This window comes from Thunnus albacares, chromosome 20, assembly GCF_914725855.1.
Source record: "Thunnus albacares chromosome 20, fThuAlb1.1, whole genome shotgun sequence".
NCBI classification, from domain to species: Eukaryota; Metazoa; Chordata; class Actinopteri; order Scombriformes; family Scombridae; genus Thunnus; species Thunnus albacares.
In genome coordinates, this window is record NC_058125.1 from 9,480,735 (window position 1) to 9,500,998 (window position 20,264).

A 20,264-nucleotide genomic window follows, 5' to 3' on the forward strand; every position below is an offset into this window, starting at 1 on the left:
TCCATGGGCTTAAGAGCAAGCTCCTGAGTTACACTCTCTTATAAGTCTCGCTGCTATAGCTTGTAACCTAGAGCCACCCCAAACACTTCTTGCTCTTGCTATTATTCCCACTCAGAGTACCACTAACTACACCACCGGCAGTAGCTGGTGGTGTAGTTAACGGTAGAGCAGTAGCTGGTGGCATAGTCAGCAGAAATCAACCCAAGTACTTGAAATCACACTAAACACATCAAATGCGTTGTTCTTCAGTAGACGCTGGGTGATTTCAAATGATAGTATATCTTACCATGATCCAAATTCTGCTGCATTATGATGCAGGTGCTACAATATATTTAAACTATCTTTTGATCACATTTAATTAGATTGTACAAACTAAATGATTTTTGCTCTGTGTGTGATTATTTTGCCAATAAAAGATTCTACCCAATGATCCTTTGACCCAAACACACCGAGATTAAGCCAATCAAGTGTGACTACAGTTCAAAATGTTTTCAGCGGTAAAACATCACAGAAAAAAAAGGGCAGAACAAGAGTCATTTAAGTTTGTGTCTACATGTGCATGCATATTTAGTGTATTTGTTGAATAAATACATAAAGTGGCAACAGATTCTCTCATTTGAGACAGAAAGCAGAACAGAGTGATCTTCCATCTTACCTGCATGCATTCATTCTTGCCCATGACGCCAGCCAGCTGCAAATAACATTTAACCTGCTGTCTGATCTTCTGGAAGCAGTCAACGATGGGCACTGTGGGGATGGTGTGGATACGACTCAGAATGTCCAGAGCCACATTCACCAAGCCCTGGGAATAAAAACAGTGTGATGTAGTTTCACAGACAGAACTGGCATGTTTATAGAAACCTGAGAAAGAAAGGTGTTTAACACTTCAAGTAAAATCTGTGTTGATGAGCTGTAATTGAAAACCTTTTCATTGTTCTAATCAAGGTGCTCACTGTTTATTGATTCACACTTCAAATTTATCTGATCAAAAAAGGCTTATGAGCTTGAACCGGTACCTGTTTGCGCCCTATCTTGCCATACTGAATGATAGCAGAAGCCGAGGCATGAACTCCCAACATGGCATTGTTGTTGTTTGGATCGTGTTGTGTGTTTGTCTCATACGCTGTCACTATGGCTGCGGACAGAAACAAAACAGTAATGAACATGGCTTTTCTTTTATAAAAGTGTGAATAGTTGAAGAAGTAAGCAAGAACAGGGGAGCATAAAGATGTGTGAATATTGAGGATCCTAAAATGCTTTGCTGTCATAACGCAGAGGAGGGCACTGGGGACACTAAACATATTGAACAGTAAATGGGGCATGGCAATGAATTTCATCAAGAAAATTCCATTTCACTTTAACATAAGTTTGAAGGCTGTCATGTATAAATGAAGTGGATTTTATTGGCATGGTGCTGCAGAACCAGCGCTATCATTATTTCAGCGCCTCACAGTGTGAGTTGGAGCTCAAGTTGCTTGAGACATCACATTTTGCAGTGGCTGCCTCTCTGAATGGTTTCAAAGTCACCGCGGGAGAGAGCTGAGCACTGAGCAAGGTAAATATATATATGTGTGTGTGTGTGTGTGTGTGTGTGTTATGTCCTGCAGTGAGAAAGAGAGTGCTTTAGCAAGCTGTATATCACTGGTAGAAAACTTCAGACATTAGGAGCAGCACTTGGTGTGTCAGAGTGTGTGTCGTACCTTGGTAATGGTGCTGGCGCCACATGAAGATGCTGCTCCAGTGGGACAGGTCATCTGACACAATGGGCAGTCGGTTCCTCCATGTTTTCACTACAGTCTTCATGTCATGGAGGCTGGTGTTGTGGCCCAGTTTAGCTGGCTGAAGCCCTGCATTAATTTGGGCTGCTTCTTGCAGCTCAATGATCTGCTGTGCAGCCTGGGGAGAAATTATAAGTTAAATGTCTGCTCTCTAACTTGTTGGATCTTTTATACGCTCTCGTGAGCTTGACCACACTAACTTCACTCTTTGACTCTAATTTAAAACTTTTATGCTGTCTAAGAGGTAGAAGATCTGGAGCAGCAGCCAAAGGGCAAATGACCCCCCTCCCCCCCGTCCTTCTGCAATGGCTAAATGTTTTGTTTACATTTAACATTTTGCGGTCTCAGGCCTGTTCTACGGTCTGTTTCACAGATTTAGCCCAAACAGTACACCAGCTGCACTTAATCTTGATAATACTTTGTCTACATATCTCAAAAAAAGGATGCTGCTGGCCAAATGTGCACTGCATGACACACATGTTGTCCATCTGCCTTCAAAAGGTTATCTGGTCACTTATTTCATAAAAGAGAAATCTCATGTAAACCATTTGTTTTCTTTTGGTGTTGTGTTGATGCTCCAAAACAAAATGCAGTTATTTATTGTTGTCTTTTGTGGGTGGTGTAAAGTATGATGAAGCTGAAAAACTCCAAAAATATCCAAATGAATTAAATGAAAAGAAAGGAGAGGGAGGAAGGTGATTTAGAGTTAGAAGAGAAGGTGATACCAGTGTTAGAAAGTGTGAATATGGCGTGTGTGGAAATGAGAGTTAACATGTGAGATGTGAAGAATGAAAAGGATGAGGATGGGAGGAATGTGACAGCAAGACAAAGTGAGACTGCTATATTACTGGAGAAAATGACTGTGTGAGACAATAAGGTAAAGGCACTGACATAAAAGATAAAGTGAAAGGTAGAGACTGAAATAATATGAAAAAGAGGGCTGTTACTGTTTTGGGTATTGACGGTTATGAAGACAAAAGACAACGCTAGAGCTTGTCCTCCTCTAGATCACTGGCTTAAGGCTTGATCCCAAGGATTGAAAGCCACCACAAGCTAGATAGATCAAAGTGACCGAACATATTTACCTCTAAGGACAGCTAGACTAGAGGGAAAAAACACAATGCTCTCAAAGCCTCTTGTAGCAGACTTCAACACAAATTACTATAAACCTTTGACACTTTTTAGACCAATTTGATTGAATAATCAGAAGAAGAAACATGGTGCTCTGCATATGTAAATATTTCACAAAAACATTCTTCTTAAAAGGAAAAAGAAATACCCTCACTAAATTTGTACATTAAAAAAAAATGGTGAGGCCATCAACACAATTTAGTGAGAAAAATCATTATGTGTTCCTACATTCCTTCAATAGCTAATCGACTCCAATGTGGCAGAGAAAAAAGGACAAGGAGATGGGAAAATGTGAAATGATAAGCGAGGGCTTCTATTTCATTCTGTGAAAAGAAGCCTCATTGATTGGTCCAAAGCCTCTTTGTGAACATATAATCAATCATTCCATTATAACTACTCATCAATCAATATTAATGCCAACCCTCATAATCGATAGCGTGGGTGATAATCCATTGATCGTCAGTCACTGCTGAGAGCTGGGATTTGATGATAGCTTGATTCAAATGGTATTTGAACCCTTCTGTATTTGCAGAGTCTGGGCTTCTCATTCTCCGAGGCTCATGGAGTCGTGAACGTGGGATATAGAGTTTGGGATGGAGATTTACAACAGGCTGCTTGGCTAGCGAGAGGAATAAATAGCTTGTTTTCCCTCAGCTAGAGTAAATAATTGGACTGCACATATGCAAGCGCACGCACACCAGAACACACAGATAGACACACATGCGCACACGCACGCACGCACAATAACAAAGAACGTAGTCACCCAATTCAAATACCCATTTTGAAAAGATAAATGTAGCGAATCAGAGTTGTGCTGAAGACTTAACCCCCCCTGCCGAAATCAAATCTTCCTAAACAAAATAAATTAGGCAATACAATATTTTTCACAATTATCTGTTAATATCAGCTGATGGCCCATTTCTAACCTTCATTCAGACCGTCCCATTCATCATGTAAATGTGATTCTGCTGCAGGTATTTAATCAAATGGTATCTGATGGCAGGGAAGTAATTACAGCCATTCTAAACTAACTCTCTTTCTTCCCTCCTCCTCGTCTCTCTTTCTCCCCCCCCCCATTCTGTTCACTCTCCACCTTTTTCAATTTCCATCGCCTTAGTCTCCCTTCTTTCCTCATTCTCCTTTTTTCTTCTCTGCTCCTGTCTATTGTAATCTCTCGTGGTGGAATAACGTAATGTCTCAAGGCTACTGATAATCTCTTGACATGCATCTCCTCAAGTGCTTATCACAATAAACTGACTTCCTTTCACTTCTCTTCCTGGCCTCCTGACTCGGTCTAACTGGAGCCTTTCAACAGTCAAACTCTTGCATTTTTTTTCGTACTGACCTGCAGCAGCGGTGTGTGCACGTGGGAGACAATGTGAGGCAACCTCCTCCATTCTCGGATGGCCAGGCTGGAGGCCATCTCCACCAGTCTCTCTATGAAGTTGAGCTGCTGCTCCTCTGGGTGGCAGATGGCCAGGTAGCCGCGGTGCATGTTGACCTTCCAGGCCATCTCCTTCGGACAGCTCAGCTCGACCTGAAGATTCGCACAGAAAGCGAATATCCAGATTTAAAACACAAACATGCAGTAATACAAGCATGTGGATACAAAATGAGTTATTGATTTAAAATAAAATACTTGATGAATAACTAAAGCTTTGTTTTATTAAAGAATAACGGTTAGGGAATGATTGACATTGAGATTACAGTCAGCAGTGGTCTTAATGCTTGAGTTTCTCAAAATGAAAGCTACTTATCAAAATGATTCACAAGAAAACTGCTAATGTCAGAAATGGGACTTTTGCTAGTTTTGCTCTTTGTTCATCTAAAGAGTATAAATGTACTTTAATTTGTTTTGAGGTTTTTTTTTCATCAGTTTTTCACTTGTTCTACCATCTGCTGTGCCCAGGAAAATCAAAGCTGTACTTGTGTTTGCACTAGAGGAATAGCTTCATTTTGCTCTTTTATGTCATGAAGCAATCCGCCAGTTTTCTTGCAAAATCGTTGCTGGTAGCGCACGGGATGAAAGGCAGCATTAAGAAAGCAGTTAATCTCCTCAATGAACATCTTGTTTAAGGAAATATTACTAAGCACTTATTTTTAAAAGTCTCAATTTCCCTGCAGTAAACAGACAGATCAGTCCTTGTTAATATTGACTGATGTTAGAATTCAGCATCAGGAACCAGAAGATTTATGCATGCACAAAAAAGACTGGCTCTCCAGACTTTTGCATTTTTCTTAATTTTGTGTACAATCCATAGGTTACCATAAATTCTCAGCTTGGCAGACTTGATGCAGTAATCTGACTCATATGCACTACAGCTGTGTTGTGTCATGGTAGTGAAAATGTATATTATTGGGAGCAGCTGACTGACTCACTGACAGATGCTGTTAGTTGCAGCTAAAAAAAAAAAAAAAAAAAAAAAAATTGGGGACATACTCTACTGAAACAGCTACTCAGTTGGTGTATGTGGTGCGTAGTTTTCCTGTGTGTGTGTCAAGCAGAAAAGCAAGCACTCAGTGTGGCAGTTTTAATTAAATGAAAACATCCGAGGGGAAAGGGCCTATGACACTTTTCTTGCATAATTTAGTACATGGACAAACACACAACAATACTGTTTCCAATTCATTTTCTGAATGGTTTCAGCAGGACTTTCGTACTAATGACTAATCAACCTGACGAGTCTGACACGGAGGCGGAGGAGAGGAAAAGGCCCTGCTATTGATTAAAACGCTGAGTGCATTAACACTAAACAAACAACGGCCCTGGGGAGCCTGCTGCGTCAAACCTGTGCTTTGTTGTTGTGTGTTCATAAGTGAGTGAGAGAAAGAATGAGACAAGACCGAAACAAGGAAGAGTGAAAAGAGTGACGGAGTAGGAAAACATAGGTGTGTATTTGTGTAGGCTCTTCTGATGTTGGAGCAAATTACAGTGATCGGTCAAAGGGCACTTATCAGAGGTGGCGCTTCATGAATATCCTGGAGACAGGGCCGCCCTTGGCCTTATCAAGAGCCAGCTTTAATTGAAAGCGGGGACATTTGGACTTCGCCTCTGTGCTGGTGAGCGGTGGGCGGGCAGGCAACGGAAAAGCCTTGCTCCTCTCCTCCGCCATAAAACAAATCACCCTGCAGCAGATGCCGGGGTAATTATTCACGCACACAGCTGTCGTAAATATTAGCTGCTAAAACCAGAGCCACGGAGCGAGGGATGAAGAGATGGAGGTGGAATTGGAAGAAGAGAGGGTGGTAATAACAAAAAGAAGACCAAGTAAAGAAGTGAAGTTGGAGAAGTACGAAACAATAGAAAGAGAAATGGGTACACTGAGGAAGGAAGGAATGAAACAAGGAGAAAGGGAGTTGGTGCTGCCATCCAGACAATTTAATTAGGTGTCACCTTAGGACAGAGTGGCTCAATGGATTGGTTCCAAGTCTCCTTGAAAGAGCAAAGCAGGAGTATTTGTTATATGTCAGGTACTATCACGCGCTTGCCACCCGTCTACACTTTGTTTTAGGAAACATGAGGCCAATAAATTAAGAGACCAAACAGCTGAAGTGCATTTCTACAGCTTTACGGTTGGCTCTCTCATTCTCCCCTGGGGGGTGGGGGTGGGGGTGAGGGGTTACTGAGGGGCCGGACGGTCTCAATATCACGTTACTATACTTCACACTGACATAAGGCCTGGGCTGAATTTACAGCACTGTACCGGAAATCGGGAATAAAATTAAAAAAGTAGAGTGGAGATTCTGGTTCACTGAGTTCAAACCCTGAGGCTCCACTATGTCTGTGATTGCGTTAGTAAGAACTGGTGGTTATAGTTTTCTACTTTCTTTCAAACAGTTGCTGCACTTTTTCCGAGTGAGTGTGTAGAAATCCATGCATGCATTTTTAAATAGTGACTGTGCACTCCTCACCTGTACCAGAGCCTCCTTCATGGCAGCCCAATTGGAAACTCTCCAAGCACACTCGAGCACTAGATAAGGGTTTGAGTGGCCTTTAGATTGGCCGTATTCTGTCAACGGTTCCCACTGGTTCAATTCCTTAGAACAGCTGGATGTGAAGAAGGCAAAGGAAATAAATAGTTAAGGCAACTTTAAACTTTAAACATGCTTTGACATGTGCTACAGCTGTGCCTAACAATATTTTAGTGATAAAATGTATCCTTTCTGCTAGTCCAGCTCACAGTGCATCATTTGGAGGTGCCACCGTGGGAGGTTTGCCAAGCTAAAAATTCACTGTTCATCATTTTGACTTTTTCATATTTGCAGATGCCACCTGTGGCTCCCTTGTCTCACCCATATAATTTGTGTATCTCCATTTAATTTTATGAATGATTTGCATGGTAAATACAGAAAAGTACAAGAGGTAAAAAACACTAAATACTGGATTCTAAACAGGCAGACATACAACAGGGGAGAGTCATTTGGTTCTGCAGGGAGGCATGGTGGTCATCCTAGACCATGACTGTTATTATGAAGCCATCTAATTCAGACATATCACAAAGTAGACTTGATGAAAAATTCCCTGCTGACAAATACATATTTTCTCAGCAACAGTATCACATCCATCCAACAAAAATTATATTGCATGCTTTCATAAAGAATGGTGATAGACAATATCATGGAGGAAAAAAAAACATGCACATCATATAAAAATTCAGTTTGTTCATTACGTCCTTCAAATGCACTGCTGTGTAATTCATATGATGAACAGAATAAACCTTATCTACTTTGTACATTCAAGTAAAAATTTGCCATGTTTAATGTTAGACAGACTGCCCTCCTGTACCAGGAATCTTACCGTATCCAGTGGTCTTCCCAAAGCTGGTACTCAGGGAAGATTGCCGGGGAGATGTTGCTCCTCTCATGTTCTTTTCTTGCCTTCTCCATTGCTTTCTCGTAGCTTTCCTGGGCCTGGAAAGACACGTTGTCAGTACGAGTTATATAATGCTAATAAATTGAACTTCCAGCAAAACTTAGTCTGCCGTCATTGATATAAATGAGGTAGACAAAACATTAGAAATATCTTGCAATGCAATTAACACAAACTACAGCCTCCAAAATGACCATAAAATTGAATTAACACATTCAGAAAGGTAGGATTTATTTGCAGAATGTATTAAACTGCCTTTGTTTTAACTAGGTGAACCTAATGAACTGCCAACTGAGTGATATCATACATAATTTGAAAGTGGTCCATGGTTGCCCTTTAAAAACGTTCTCTCACCTGTTCAAAGAAGCCATGCTGCTCATAGGCAATGGCTGTGGCGGTCTCAGGAAACTTGCACCTCTTCTGCCACAGTCCTGCCCACATGTCCTCCTCTTGGAGCAGAGAGTAGAGCTCTGCTAGGGAGTCCAAAATCTCCTATAGAGAAGTAGAACAAATTGAAAAATGTAAGATGATCAAACTAATTAATTGAGATCAGCTTTGCTAATGAGTCTAGTTCAAACAAGATAAGCTAATTTAAATCAAAATATTACCTGTTGAGGCGGTGTGATGCTCTCCTGCTCGTAGAACTCCGTGCTCTGCTTGGGTTTGCTGTGTAGACTGAGGCCCTTTTCAAAGGCTTGCTGCTCCAGCATAAGAGTGGAGCGCAGCCAGAGGTTGTGTGTCTTGCCCAAGTACTTCAGCACACAGGGGCGGATGGGAATAGGAGGCACACATTGGGACATGGCCTCCACAAAGCAGTTTAGGGCGCTGGGCTGGCAGTCTCTCTGGGCCTGGTGGCTGCCGCTGCACAGGAAGGGACTCATTTCTCCTGAAAGAGCCTGGAGAGGGAGGAGAGGGGGGGTGAGATAATCAGCTACCCAGTCTCACTTTAACAGCAGTGCACTGATATAGCATATTGATAAAGGCGTTCTGTTGCATGTATGGGATGCAACGTGACACCTTTTTCCAGTAAGAGAGCAGTGAAGAAACAGGAAAGAAGTAAGACAGAACAAGTATGAGGACTGCGAAGGGAGAAATGACAAATTGTATGCAGTCTTCTCGTGTATTCAGATCACAAGAGACATTATCAACAAGTCACTTATCCAACCATTTTTCCTAGTCATACTCATTTGCTTTCAATTAACGTAACCTATTTAGCACTTTTATTTAAGGCAATGCAAAAAATGCGTCATGTGCTTGTTCTAACTGCACAGGGCTGCTCTATGCAATGAGAGCTCCTCAGAACGCCCACAACTGGACAGAATAGACTTAGAGCGTGACCGCTAGTGCTCCGATAATCATGACTGACACACACTCAGAAATAAATGATGCATTGGTATTGAATATAATTTTCACTGCCCGTTGACAGCACGGAATAATTAATGCCTTGATGTCACTTTAATTAGGCTGGTGGTGTTAAAGGCTGATATGTCATCAAATTTCTTCCAAAGAAGAAGATGCATTTCTATCATTCCTGTGTAATAATCAGCTCAGTGATATAAAGCCTGAGCAGCAGTAATCACTCTATTCACCATAGATTGATACGGTGTGATGGTGGCATGAAATGCAGAGCTGTAGACAGGCATCAGAATAAACACATGTGACATGCAGTATGTGTGACTTCATGCCTGTCACAGGAAGAAAATACCACCATTTTGAAGGCATCTTTCAGATCATCTTTAAGAGCTCAATCACTTGAAATCAAGGCCTTTCAACGAGTCTCAAAAATATGTTCATCTGGTTCGTTAAACTCGTTACAGCTTTCCTCTCTCAAGCTTTCTCGTTGCCATTTTTAGCATGAATGAATCTGTCCTCATTAAGTGGAATGGCACGTTTTGAGACAGAAATGGGATGGCCAAGGTCAGAGTTACTGTCTGCTTGCTAACGTAATTAATAAGATGCAGAGAAGAAAATAAATATTCTGACTGTAGTTGAATTGTCATTTTGGATTTGGACACAATGGACGCATCTTGGATTTTAAGAGGTAGTGGGAAGAGATACAAAGTATGCAAGCTGTGTCAGGCGAAGGTCAAATATTTTGGCAATTGCTAACATGCAAAATCACATTACATATTTCCCCCTGGATTGGAGGAGAATAATCACAATGTTGGAAATATGTGATGATTGGCTCACACATGTAACCTCAACCTCTGGCCTACTTTTGCCATGTTTGTTAATAATAATAATAATAGAATGATAATAGTAAGACAGTAAATGGTATGTTAATAAATAAGTTTGATGCCAAATCTGAACTTCTGTAACTGTATTCCAAGCAATACAACTACTAAAGTTATCTCGCTCTGCTTCTCTGTTCCAGTTGTAACTGGAGTGACACCAGTAAATTATACTCACATGCTGCTGCCTGTCAGAAAGGATCTTCCAGAGGCGAGGGAAAAGCTGAACCCAGGTCCTCTCAGCCAGGGGTGTGGAGATGTGACATAGCTGGACCAGGGCATTCAGGAGTGCCCCCGTCTAATATAGAGCAGAGAAAAATGACAGCGGCTGACTCAGCAAGGTTCTAAATCCTTGTCCCCCAGTTTCCTTTCCTAGTGGGTGGTTAATTGTATTCAACTGCTGTTCCCGGTCAAAATCAGTTCCTTAGCTAGAATAAATTCCTTATCATTCTCCCCAAGTTTTGTCAAAATCACAGCCAGAAAGACCATCCTTACCTTGACCTCTCGTAGTGAGTCCAGAAACTTGTCATGGCGGTTTGTGAGCATGTGCAGTTGGTTGCCTGCGTCTCTCTCAGCCTGATCTTTAGTCTTGGGGATGGCTGTCTGGTCACCTGGGGCTAACTCTATGTCTATCTCCACATCCTGCCAGAGACGACAAGAGAACAGAAGAAAACAGTCGTCTTTTGGGAGAGTCTTGACATTTAGTGCTCATATTGGAAACAATGCTGTTTCTAAAGGGAATTTTATGTGAATGACATTAACCGTCAACAGCTTCAAGGTAATGGGTGCAGGATGAGAACAGGGACTCATTTTAAAGACAGATGAAGTGCGGAAGCCAAGAAGCAATCTTTTCTTTTCAAGACCACAGTATGTAACACACTCCTAATGGGATAATGTGCTAATTTATGTGAGAGAGCATGTCTCTTGACTCATTGTGGTGTGCGTATGTGTTTGTGTCTTACCTCCTCCTTGGTCTCACTATTCTCCCTCTCACGCGGCTCCTGCTTGACATGCGTTGCCATGGCGAAGGCGGCACGGTCATGGCTGTCAGCCAGGTTGATGACGTTAGTGATAGACGGCAGCATGGATCCCTGGCAGCTGGTGTCGATGATGGTGTTTCGTTCGCAAACTGCCAGCAGCAGCTAACAAGCACACAAAGAAACAGAAGATCAGTGACAGTAACTGACAAGTAGCAGAAATGAGGTTAGTTGAGTTTTTTTTTTTTTTAAAGAAAAAAAACAAAAGATTTGTCTTTTGAGTCAACAACATATTCTTTTTAATGCTGGGTAAAGCTTAAAAGGCCTACTGAATGATCAGAGGCAGCATTCTGTTTACCTCTATGCACTGTTTGATCCAGAAGTGGCTGCCCATGGCCTCCCAGTTCTGAGAACAGCAGATATAGAGGAGCCTCTCATAGACCCGCCGCTTCATGGAGGCGTCAAACACCTCAAAGAACTTGGCTCTGATCAGTGGCTGAGTGCAGCGAAGCCCCGAGAGAAAGGCTGGCTCCAGCTTTGATGTGATGTCACTTCCTGAAAGACTCTCATCCCTGAATAATGTGATGGACAAAACATTTACTTGACAAGGCTCGCATGCTGACTCTTACCCGTTTTACTTCCACTATTCATCAAAGTAGAATACAGGCATTTTGTTGATCATTAAACATTTATTGCACTTCTGAACATCTGCTGTAAGTGAAAGTAGTCAAGACAGTGATGCAGAGAGCCAAAAAGTGCAGTAAGTCAACTGTGAAAATTAGAAAAGTAGGAGCACCCGTACAATCTAATGTAATATATGCTTAGTCAGTAACATTCAAGCAATAAGCCCTACATTTTTGATGCTATATGACATATGCGAAGTATGCTGTATGCTATATGTAAAGTATGTCAGAGAGGTTCTGATTCAACTCTATGGTCATTTTAGAAGTTAAGCATGTTTAAGCAGGTCATCTAAGGCTGTAGGCATTGAAGTCAATTACTTGAGTTCCTCAAGCAAAATGAGTATTACAAAAACTTCATACAAATTCTCTGCCTCAGAGCTTCATTTCATCAAGAAACTTTTATAAAGCAGAAAGTGCACAGACAATCCCTGTCAAACTAAGAGCTGAGTGACATGTTAAGACAAGTTGTGATATATGCAAATATTCACCGGTATAAGCCAGCACCAATATGTTGCAGCAATTTCATCATCTTTGTGCGCTCTTCATTTTTAGGAGACAAGCGCCAACATATTGTTTCTCTTTATCATGATTTTAAACCATATATTTTCAACAATACTATGAAAGTAGTCTATAATTGCAGCCCTCATTTTCTGGTAACATTTTAACCAAACATGCTTGAGATTATTATAGGGGTAAATTCAAAATATATATATATATATATAATATAAGTAAACTAATCTCATACATATATTCAAATGTAAGGTGCCAGCATGTTTAAACAGCCGTGTCATGCACTGCTGAGGATCACTGACAGTGAGGAGGTGGCAGTTAACACTGAATATTGGGTGAAATTAAGTGTCTTAAATGCAGAGACGGCTGGGATAGTAAAACACCAACGGTCACACATTAAACACTTTAATAACAAATGTCATCATTTCTACATCATCCTGCTGCATTGAATGGGCCTCAAGGGTATGATTCACATGACAGAAGGGAGGGAAAGTGGTATAAAAGGAACAATAAAGTCAAGGGTACCACAGCTGCATATTGCCTCTATTTGTGCCATTTTCTTAATCACATATTGTTCTGGCACGGCTGCTTTATCATGCCATTATCATTACTTGCTGTCCATCACAGCTTTACTACTTGTTTTAAATCTTTTGCCATGAAGAGCAGATGGGGTGGAGGGATATAGGGCACATTTAGCTGATTAAATGTGTATGTGTGTAAGACAGAAAGACAAAGACAGCTATGGTTTGATGAAATGCAGTAAGTAGGGCAGTCTCTCCCCTCTGGACCCCACCTGCTGGGTGTCCTGTCATGAGTTGGCTGAGTCCTGACACCACTGTAGTCTTGTGAAAGACCCTTGCATATTATCTGTCTCTATCATTAACTGCTGTTTCTCTGCCCCGGTCCACACAAGTCCACATCCCGCCACCTTTTCTTTTATATCTTTATCATTTTCTATTAATTCATTCTTCTGATTCCATGTATCACCTATTGATTCTAACCATTTCCATGTATCACACTATGATCTGCCTTTCCCTTTCCTGCCTTCCATGTTAAAAAAAAAAGATACATGGTACACTGCTCATGCTTCAAATTCCCTCCTCCTAATCTCCATTTTCTGTTGTTCCTTGACCCAACCACCCGTGTCTTTCCCCGCCTCAACCCCCTGACCTTCATCCCCCCTGTTAAGATGGATGCAAGGGCGGCGTGGCGTCAGTGGCACGGCCATTTGGCCATGTGATGAATGGCGGTAATTACCTGTAGACGTAATTAACGAGGTCCAGGAACTGGGCGTTTAACTCAAGTTCATCAGGGAAACGCTTCTCTATGTAGGTCATCATCTTCACCAGCAAGATGGACTTCTCGCGCAGGTTGGGCATCTGGAAGGAAGAGGAATGTTGGTTAGAAAGGAGAGATACAGGGTTGAAGGTGACAGGCAGGAGGAGAGGAGAAAATGCATCTCCCATTTGTTAATGCATCTCTCTGTCCACCTCAGCCTTTAGTGGCTCGTTCTTCTTCTACAGCTTAAAAGAAAATAAAGAGTAAAGACACCTCTGCGAGTATTATGTTGATGTTAACCTCAGTAGGGTTTAAAATGTGCTTTGCTTGTTGTTTAAAAGGTTTCGCACCTTTTAAAAACGTACTTTGCTGATTCAGTTGAGATATACACCTGCTAGTCTCAAAGAAATAAAGCGATCTGCTAAATTACGCATTTTTATTTGTTTGCACAACTTAATATTGTTTCACATTCTGAACTGTCTTACTGAGAAAAATTCTCACCTGATTGGCAGCCATAGGCGAATTGTTTTTCACCCACTCTTCCACGATCTTGACGACAGCTCGGAGAATTTTGGGGTCAGGCGACTTCTCAATCAGCGATGTGAGGATGACCTGGATGAAGTTCTTCCTCATTTCCATGCTCATGACAGATAGTCGAGTCTTCACAAGGTCGAGACTCAGCATTACCAGCTCACTGGTCACTATGAGAGCAGAGAGGTTAACTATCAGAAGCTACCATGAAACAGTGTCACAAAATTAGCAATTTCAGTATTAATATTTATGAGAAATATTTGTAATAGTTTGTGGATTAATAAGCTATAAGAGAGTCAAGAGACAAGCTGACACATTTAAGTTCACATCACTAATTTTACATTTACTATGAGTTTTTTCCTAATATATTTCTAATAGTGATAACAGCCAACATATAACTAAACAGTTTCAATACAGTCAGGGTAAAACTACCTCAGTTAAACTTATTAGATTAGTGAGACATGAACAATCTTAAGAGACAAAGGCCTGACTGGTCAGATAGCCTTTGGTCTGACTATAACTGCTCCTAGTGGAGGGTAAATGTCTGTTTCCCGATATAGTCATTAGAGGCCCATTTAAAGCACTGATTGCATCTTACAGCCATTACCTCTGGTCTGAGAAGTAGCAACAGGAATTATGTACTGCCTGACTTCTATAAACCTGGTGAAGCAAAGCTCAGAGACGAAAGTGAGCAGGAAATGTCAGTGAATTCTGCAGTAAACTAAACTTATTTTCAATGACATTTTAACCTGAGAAACTCTTTTCTTTACCCTTGCTGACAGACATAGGAAGGCAAGTTGTCAAGAAGTTCCGCGTTAAACTGCCCCTTTCCTTTCAAATCCACAGCAAAACAGCACAAGGTGACCATCTGTTTGCTTTACCCCAGAGAAAGACCAGGAGACAATACATTACCTGTGAAACCAGACTATCTGTAGAGTGGATCTCCCCTGACCACTAGCTATTGAGAACACAGCTAGGGCCACTGATATAGCACTTTTGATACAGTCTTTTTATGGAGCCAAGCACCACTCAGATACACATGCACAACTGACCTCACACACAGGTTGGGGAAAGTACGCACACCACCCTTCCTGATAAATGTCAGCCAGTTGTATCTGTAGCCCTGCAGAATAAGTTTAGCTGAAATGGTAAGACTGTCGCACAGTCTGGTGAACCTTTGAGCTCTGAAATAGGGAAATAGGGATAGTGGGACAGGCCTTGCTGTGGAATCAGTGATTTACTGAGATTTGGAAACTATCTTTTTGTTTGTGTGTGTGTTGAGGTTGGTGTGGAGACATGGGTGCGTCCATGGTTTTTAATTCATGCTCAAGTGTGTGTGTGTTTGTTGTATACTTTAAAACTGTTTGAGCGATGCTTGTTACGTATGTCCAACAAACGTTATTCCGTTGTACTTTACTGTCTATTGTATTATTTATGTGGTTATACAAAGTGAACTGCATTCTCTTGTATGACTGCGTCTGACTAACTCATATTTTTGGACTGAATTCATGTCCATGTATGTACCTGTGCTGGTCTCAGTAACCCCCGGGTTGGCCTGTTGGGGGCTCAGGTGTTCCCGCACCATCTTCTGTAGGGAGCGCATGAACACTGAGATGAGGCGGTCGATGTAGCTGGCATTATAACTGCAGGCTGACTTCAGGATCATCAGTGTTCCTGGAAGACAGATGAAGGGGAAGGGATGATCATGAAAGGAGGGAAAAATGGGAAATACGATAATCTGACAAGAACCTAAAGCTCTGTGGGGTAACGTAACAGACAAACACACACATGTACATCTGCAGTCAGCTTGTGTTCTCTCACACAGCATGATAAGGACTTGACTTTTTATTTTTTGGAGGGAATCTAACAGAAGTTCCAGGGTGTCACAGAGACAGGGATAGGTATGAGTAATGTCCCCTCTCTGTTGTTGCTCCCTGGAGGGGAGACAAATGTTAAAATGTCACCCCCCCTGGCCAGACGGATACATCACATCAGTGCTACCTCTCTGCGACAGCAGGATACCAAAGGCTTTTTATTGACCACAACTGCCATTTTGGGAAACCGTATCAAATAGCATTACCTTTAGACTGCTCTCAAATAGCTATTTGTCACCTTGAGAGCCCTGTATTTGGAAAACTACTGTATGTTTCAAAATAGTTGAGGAAAATAAAAGGAAGGAAAAGCTAATTACTGTTTCTTTAGAATAAGGTTCAATGTAAGCTATTCCATAAATACCCACTGACATCTGTGTGGATAAAAGTAATGTCTGTACAGGGAGGATGGCCGAAATCAGCAGTCCTTCCCGAGAAAACCTTTCCCATTCTGGACTGTGGCCTCTGTTTAAACAGACCAGATGTTAGCCTGAGCAGCATGGCCCATCGGCTTGCATTTTAACGACCTACTCACTGCCTTAATTGCTGAAATTGACTGAGAGGTAGCTTGGTTTTGTAGGGAAAAGTGTGAGAGCGTGAATTTTTTTTTTTTTTTTTTTTTTTTTTTTTTTTTTTAAATGACAGGGTTTATGAGCAACACAGTAAGAGAGCACAAGGGGCTAGAAAGTGATAAATGAGAAGAAGAAAAAAAAGGAGAGCTGAGGGTCTTACCGAAGAGCTGTGTGGGGTTAGTGTTGCTTGTGGCTTTTTCATAGTTGGTAAGTCCCTCATAGATGACCTTGCCCACAGCCGCATACAGACACTCCAATTCCTCATACTTAGATGCCACTGTTGATGTGCCTAAAGGAAAAGTACAAGCTTTGCCTCAAAAAAAAGAAAAGCTAAAAATCTAAACCAATGACTTCCTTTTAACAAATGGCATGGTAAAAGGAGACTTCAGAACTTAATCATCAATCATCCTAACACAATAGTTCAAATATTTTGGCATTTCATTAATAAAAAATAGCAGGGAATTTCAGAGCTAGAACTCAGATATGTCTCGTTTTCCTGACTTTATAAATGTAGCTGGCCCTGACTCGGTGACGTATTTAGGCATTAAGTATTGGCAGCTTACTGGGCTCAGTGGGGAAGATGCTCATGAGGCGAGAGAGGAGAGAGTGGACAGCACGCAGGACTTTGGTGTTGCCGCAGGTCATGCAGGCAGCGATGCCTCGCTGAAGGGGCTTGAAGTGGGCCAGGATGGCTGGGGACTGCAGCACAGTCAGCAGGAAGCAGAGAATCTCCAATCCAGTGCAGATGTTGGAGATGTTAGCCTGTGCTGGCTGCTCCTGAAAGGACATGGAAGGGAAGAGAGGAGTGAAACCAGGAGACAGATGAGTAAAAAGAGGGTGTACATGGAACAAAGAAGGGTGGCACAATTAGTGTATGCATAAGCGTCATGTTTATTTTTTGATGGTTTTCTGCTTAGACGCCTTTTTATCAATGACCACAAAATATCCTTTTAGTCCTTTTTGTAACTGTCTGGTTAATATGCCTTAAGAAGGGTTAATGTGTCTTTTTTTCTTACATGTTAAATTTTACAAAAGACATGAATATTTGCCATCTACTGTTCTCAAAAAACATGATCCCCATATCTTGATAAATATCGGCTTATCATTTTAAACCGTGAAACAAAGCAAGAATTCATACATTAGATACATTAATTACCCCAGTTTTTACTCTATACAAAATCCAGACAACTCAGAAATCAATATTCTACACACAGAGGTATTTCTCACACAAAAGAACTGAGGCAATGTGATCGCTGCTAAACTAAAGATCAATGGCCAACATCGGGTCCTAATTTTGTCTAAATTGCAATCACAGTTTACAAAGATGGCGGGGTCGAGAGGATAATCTGGGACAGATCCATGGCGCTAATCTTGGCTAATGAACAAGGTGACTCTTGTGATAAGGCTCCTGGTAGATATTAAGGTAGTATTGATTTGGCACTGTATTAACAGAACGGGACCTTGTCTCTGGGGTCATGCAGATAGGGAATATGCATGTATGTGTGCTAGCATAAGATTGCCTGCATGTTTTTGTGCGTGTCCCCTACCCTCTCACACCACTCCTTCTGACTCTCAATCACAACCATGCCAGTACAATGAGTTGATAAAAAGGTAATCCGATTTAGGGCATTGTTCATTAGTCTGAGTAAGACGGCTGGGCAGGTAGTGCATGCTCCCAAGGGAGAAGTGCCCGTGTATGTGCATCTGCATAAGACCTACAGAAAGCCTTGTTTGTCAGATCATCCCCAAGGGATCTGGAGGAGTTGATTGGGTTTGCGTGTGTGTGTGTGTGTGTGTGTGTGTGTGTGTGTTTGTAGGCAGAGAGAAAGGCGTGGTCGATGCAGTGATCCCCAAAAGAGAACAAGGGAAGTACGTGACAATTGCCGGCGCATGGCGATAACCTTGTCTGAACAGTGGCACCGAATCAGACCAGAGAGATGAGTAGAGAAGGAGAGGAGCGACAGATAAAACAGAGAGAGAGAAAGAGAGAGAGGGAAAGAGAAAGAGAGAGAGAAAAGAGCAGCTGCGATAAGAGGCTGAAAAGAAAAGAAGAGATGAGAGGGGGAAGTGGTGGAAAGAGACTGAGGGAAAGGCGAGGAGAGGTGCAGAGAGGCACAGTGGGGCGATACAGAAGGCAAGGATGAGGAGTTTAGGAAGAGGGGTGGGGGCGTTGAACGAGAAGGCACAGGCCAACCCGGATAGACTCCTGTTATCTCACCACTGTCATTATTTTGTCATTATGGCGGTTGGCGCCTCACTTCATGTATTACTGATAACAGACAAAGGACTCAGAGGCGTTAGAGCAAACACTAAGACAGAGCTTAAGCAGGGACAGGGAAACTTCTGCAGTCACTGGGAAGGTGAATGGCAGAAGCACATTAGTTGTCCTTTCCTGTATGCTGCTTATTGCTTGGAGCTGTGACAATAACAAGTCTGAATATTCTGACTTTTATTCAAACATGTTTTCCTAAAACAATGTTGATAAAATACACTTGCAAGAGTAGCTTCAAATCATCAGTGACATACTTCTATAAACAAATGCTGTTTTTGGACTGTACAGAAAATAGCACAAGTCACCATAACTAAATGAAAAAGATAAGCCAGACACCCTCAGAAAGTTAATAATCTCTGGGAAATGCGGTGCAGAAACACTGCAGTATGAAAAGCTTAGCACCGAGATGTCACCAAAACAATATGACTATAACTAACTATATGAAACAGGCAGACTAACAGCGTCACAATATCTGACTGATTCATTGTGAAAACATATGCCATCTTACCACTGTCATAAGCAGCTTGTCAAACCATTGTAGCTTGAGCTCAGCACGAGGCCACATGTCAGGCCTGAGGGCAGTCTTCATCAGGACAACACAGCGACGAGACAGCAGCTCTCCTGGAGACCCAGCCACGTTAGTGCTGTCGTTTACCTAAACAGGGAGGAGGGGAGGAAGGTTAGTATCATTATCATCATCTCTGACAATGGGTCCTTCATCTTCAATATCACAATGGTGTCCTGTAAAGGGGAGAAATCACACAGGGCAAGGAGTGACGAGGACTGTCACCGTTTGTTGCAATTTCATTCATGTATCTAACAGTGGCATAGCCAGAAAGGAAACTGTCCTGTGGCGTTTTTTGGTCGATGGTGATCCCTGGGGTAAGTTCAAAGATACGATTTTTCAACAGGGATCAGTTTAGTATCACAATACGCTGTTATCAAGTGAAACACAAAGGAAAGATTATGTTTTTATAGACTTTTCTGTGAGCAGCGAGTGATCCCCGCCGGTTATACAGAAGGTTATGTTCAACAGAGATGGTTGGATGAACAGTGAGAATGAAGCTTGGCCCAAAAAAGAAAGTAGGAAAAGTCAAGGTGAGTGAAATCTCAACAGTCTATTTCAGGCTTATAACCAAGGTCATCGCTGCCACTAGACCAAAGGATAGCTGTGTTAGGAGACACATAAAGGACTGTGTGTGTGTATGTGTGTGCGAGAGAGTGAGTGAGTGAGTGAGTGAGTGTGTGTGTGTGTGTGTGTGTATGTGCGTGTGTGTGTACAGCCACCAGGTGTGTCCTACCTTCGCCACCGAGGGGTTAGAATAGTTGTGTCCTACCTGGCAGGCGCTATGGATGGCAGAGCTGTACCTGGTGTATGTGTGTGTGTGTGAGAGAGAGAGTGTGACGGTGCAGGGTGTGTGATGATAATGGTGGGAGTGTTACCTGGCATGCAATCCTGATGAGGAAGTTGACCACAGTGTCCGTATGTTGTTTCTCGACAGGTTTGGTGAGCATGGTCTCTGTACCTGGCATGGACTGGCTGCGGCCAAACACCTAAAA

The 20,264-nt window shown here is 42.0% G+C and overlaps 1 protein-coding gene across 1 annotated transcript in view; it reads right to left on the reverse strand.

The window, feature by feature from the left end:
- LOC122970839 (transformation/transcription domain-associated protein) overlaps positions 1 to 20,264 on the reverse strand; it is an 83,336-nt gene that overhangs the window by 24,440 nt on the left and 38,632 nt on the right. The window contains exons 42-60 of the mRNA XM_044337125.1: positions 20,148 to 20,258; positions 19,213 to 19,359; positions 16,996 to 17,209; positions 16,593 to 16,721; positions 15,514 to 15,663; positions 13,960 to 14,159; positions 13,438 to 13,559; positions 11,346 to 11,559; positions 10,973 to 11,152; positions 10,506 to 10,652; positions 10,189 to 10,308; positions 8,388 to 8,675; positions 8,134 to 8,271; positions 7,708 to 7,820; positions 6,822 to 6,957; positions 4,255 to 4,446; positions 1,701 to 1,896; positions 1,017 to 1,135; positions 656 to 802 (exon numbers count right to left, since the gene is read on the reverse strand). Coding sequence (XP_044193060.1) covers positions 656 to 802; positions 1,017 to 1,135; positions 1,701 to 1,896; positions 4,255 to 4,446; positions 6,822 to 6,957; positions 7,708 to 7,820; positions 8,134 to 8,271; positions 8,388 to 8,675; positions 10,189 to 10,308; positions 10,506 to 10,652; positions 10,973 to 11,152; positions 11,346 to 11,559; positions 13,438 to 13,559; positions 13,960 to 14,159; positions 15,514 to 15,663; positions 16,593 to 16,721; positions 16,996 to 17,209; positions 19,213 to 19,359; positions 20,148 to 20,258 — 3,063 coding nt within the window. The remainder of the gene's footprint in view (positions 1 to 655; positions 803 to 1,016; positions 1,136 to 1,700; positions 1,897 to 4,254; positions 4,447 to 6,821; positions 6,958 to 7,707; positions 7,821 to 8,133; positions 8,272 to 8,387; positions 8,676 to 10,188; positions 10,309 to 10,505; positions 10,653 to 10,972; positions 11,153 to 11,345; positions 11,560 to 13,437; positions 13,560 to 13,959; positions 14,160 to 15,513; positions 15,664 to 16,592; positions 16,722 to 16,995; positions 17,210 to 19,212; positions 19,360 to 20,147; positions 20,259 to 20,264) is intronic.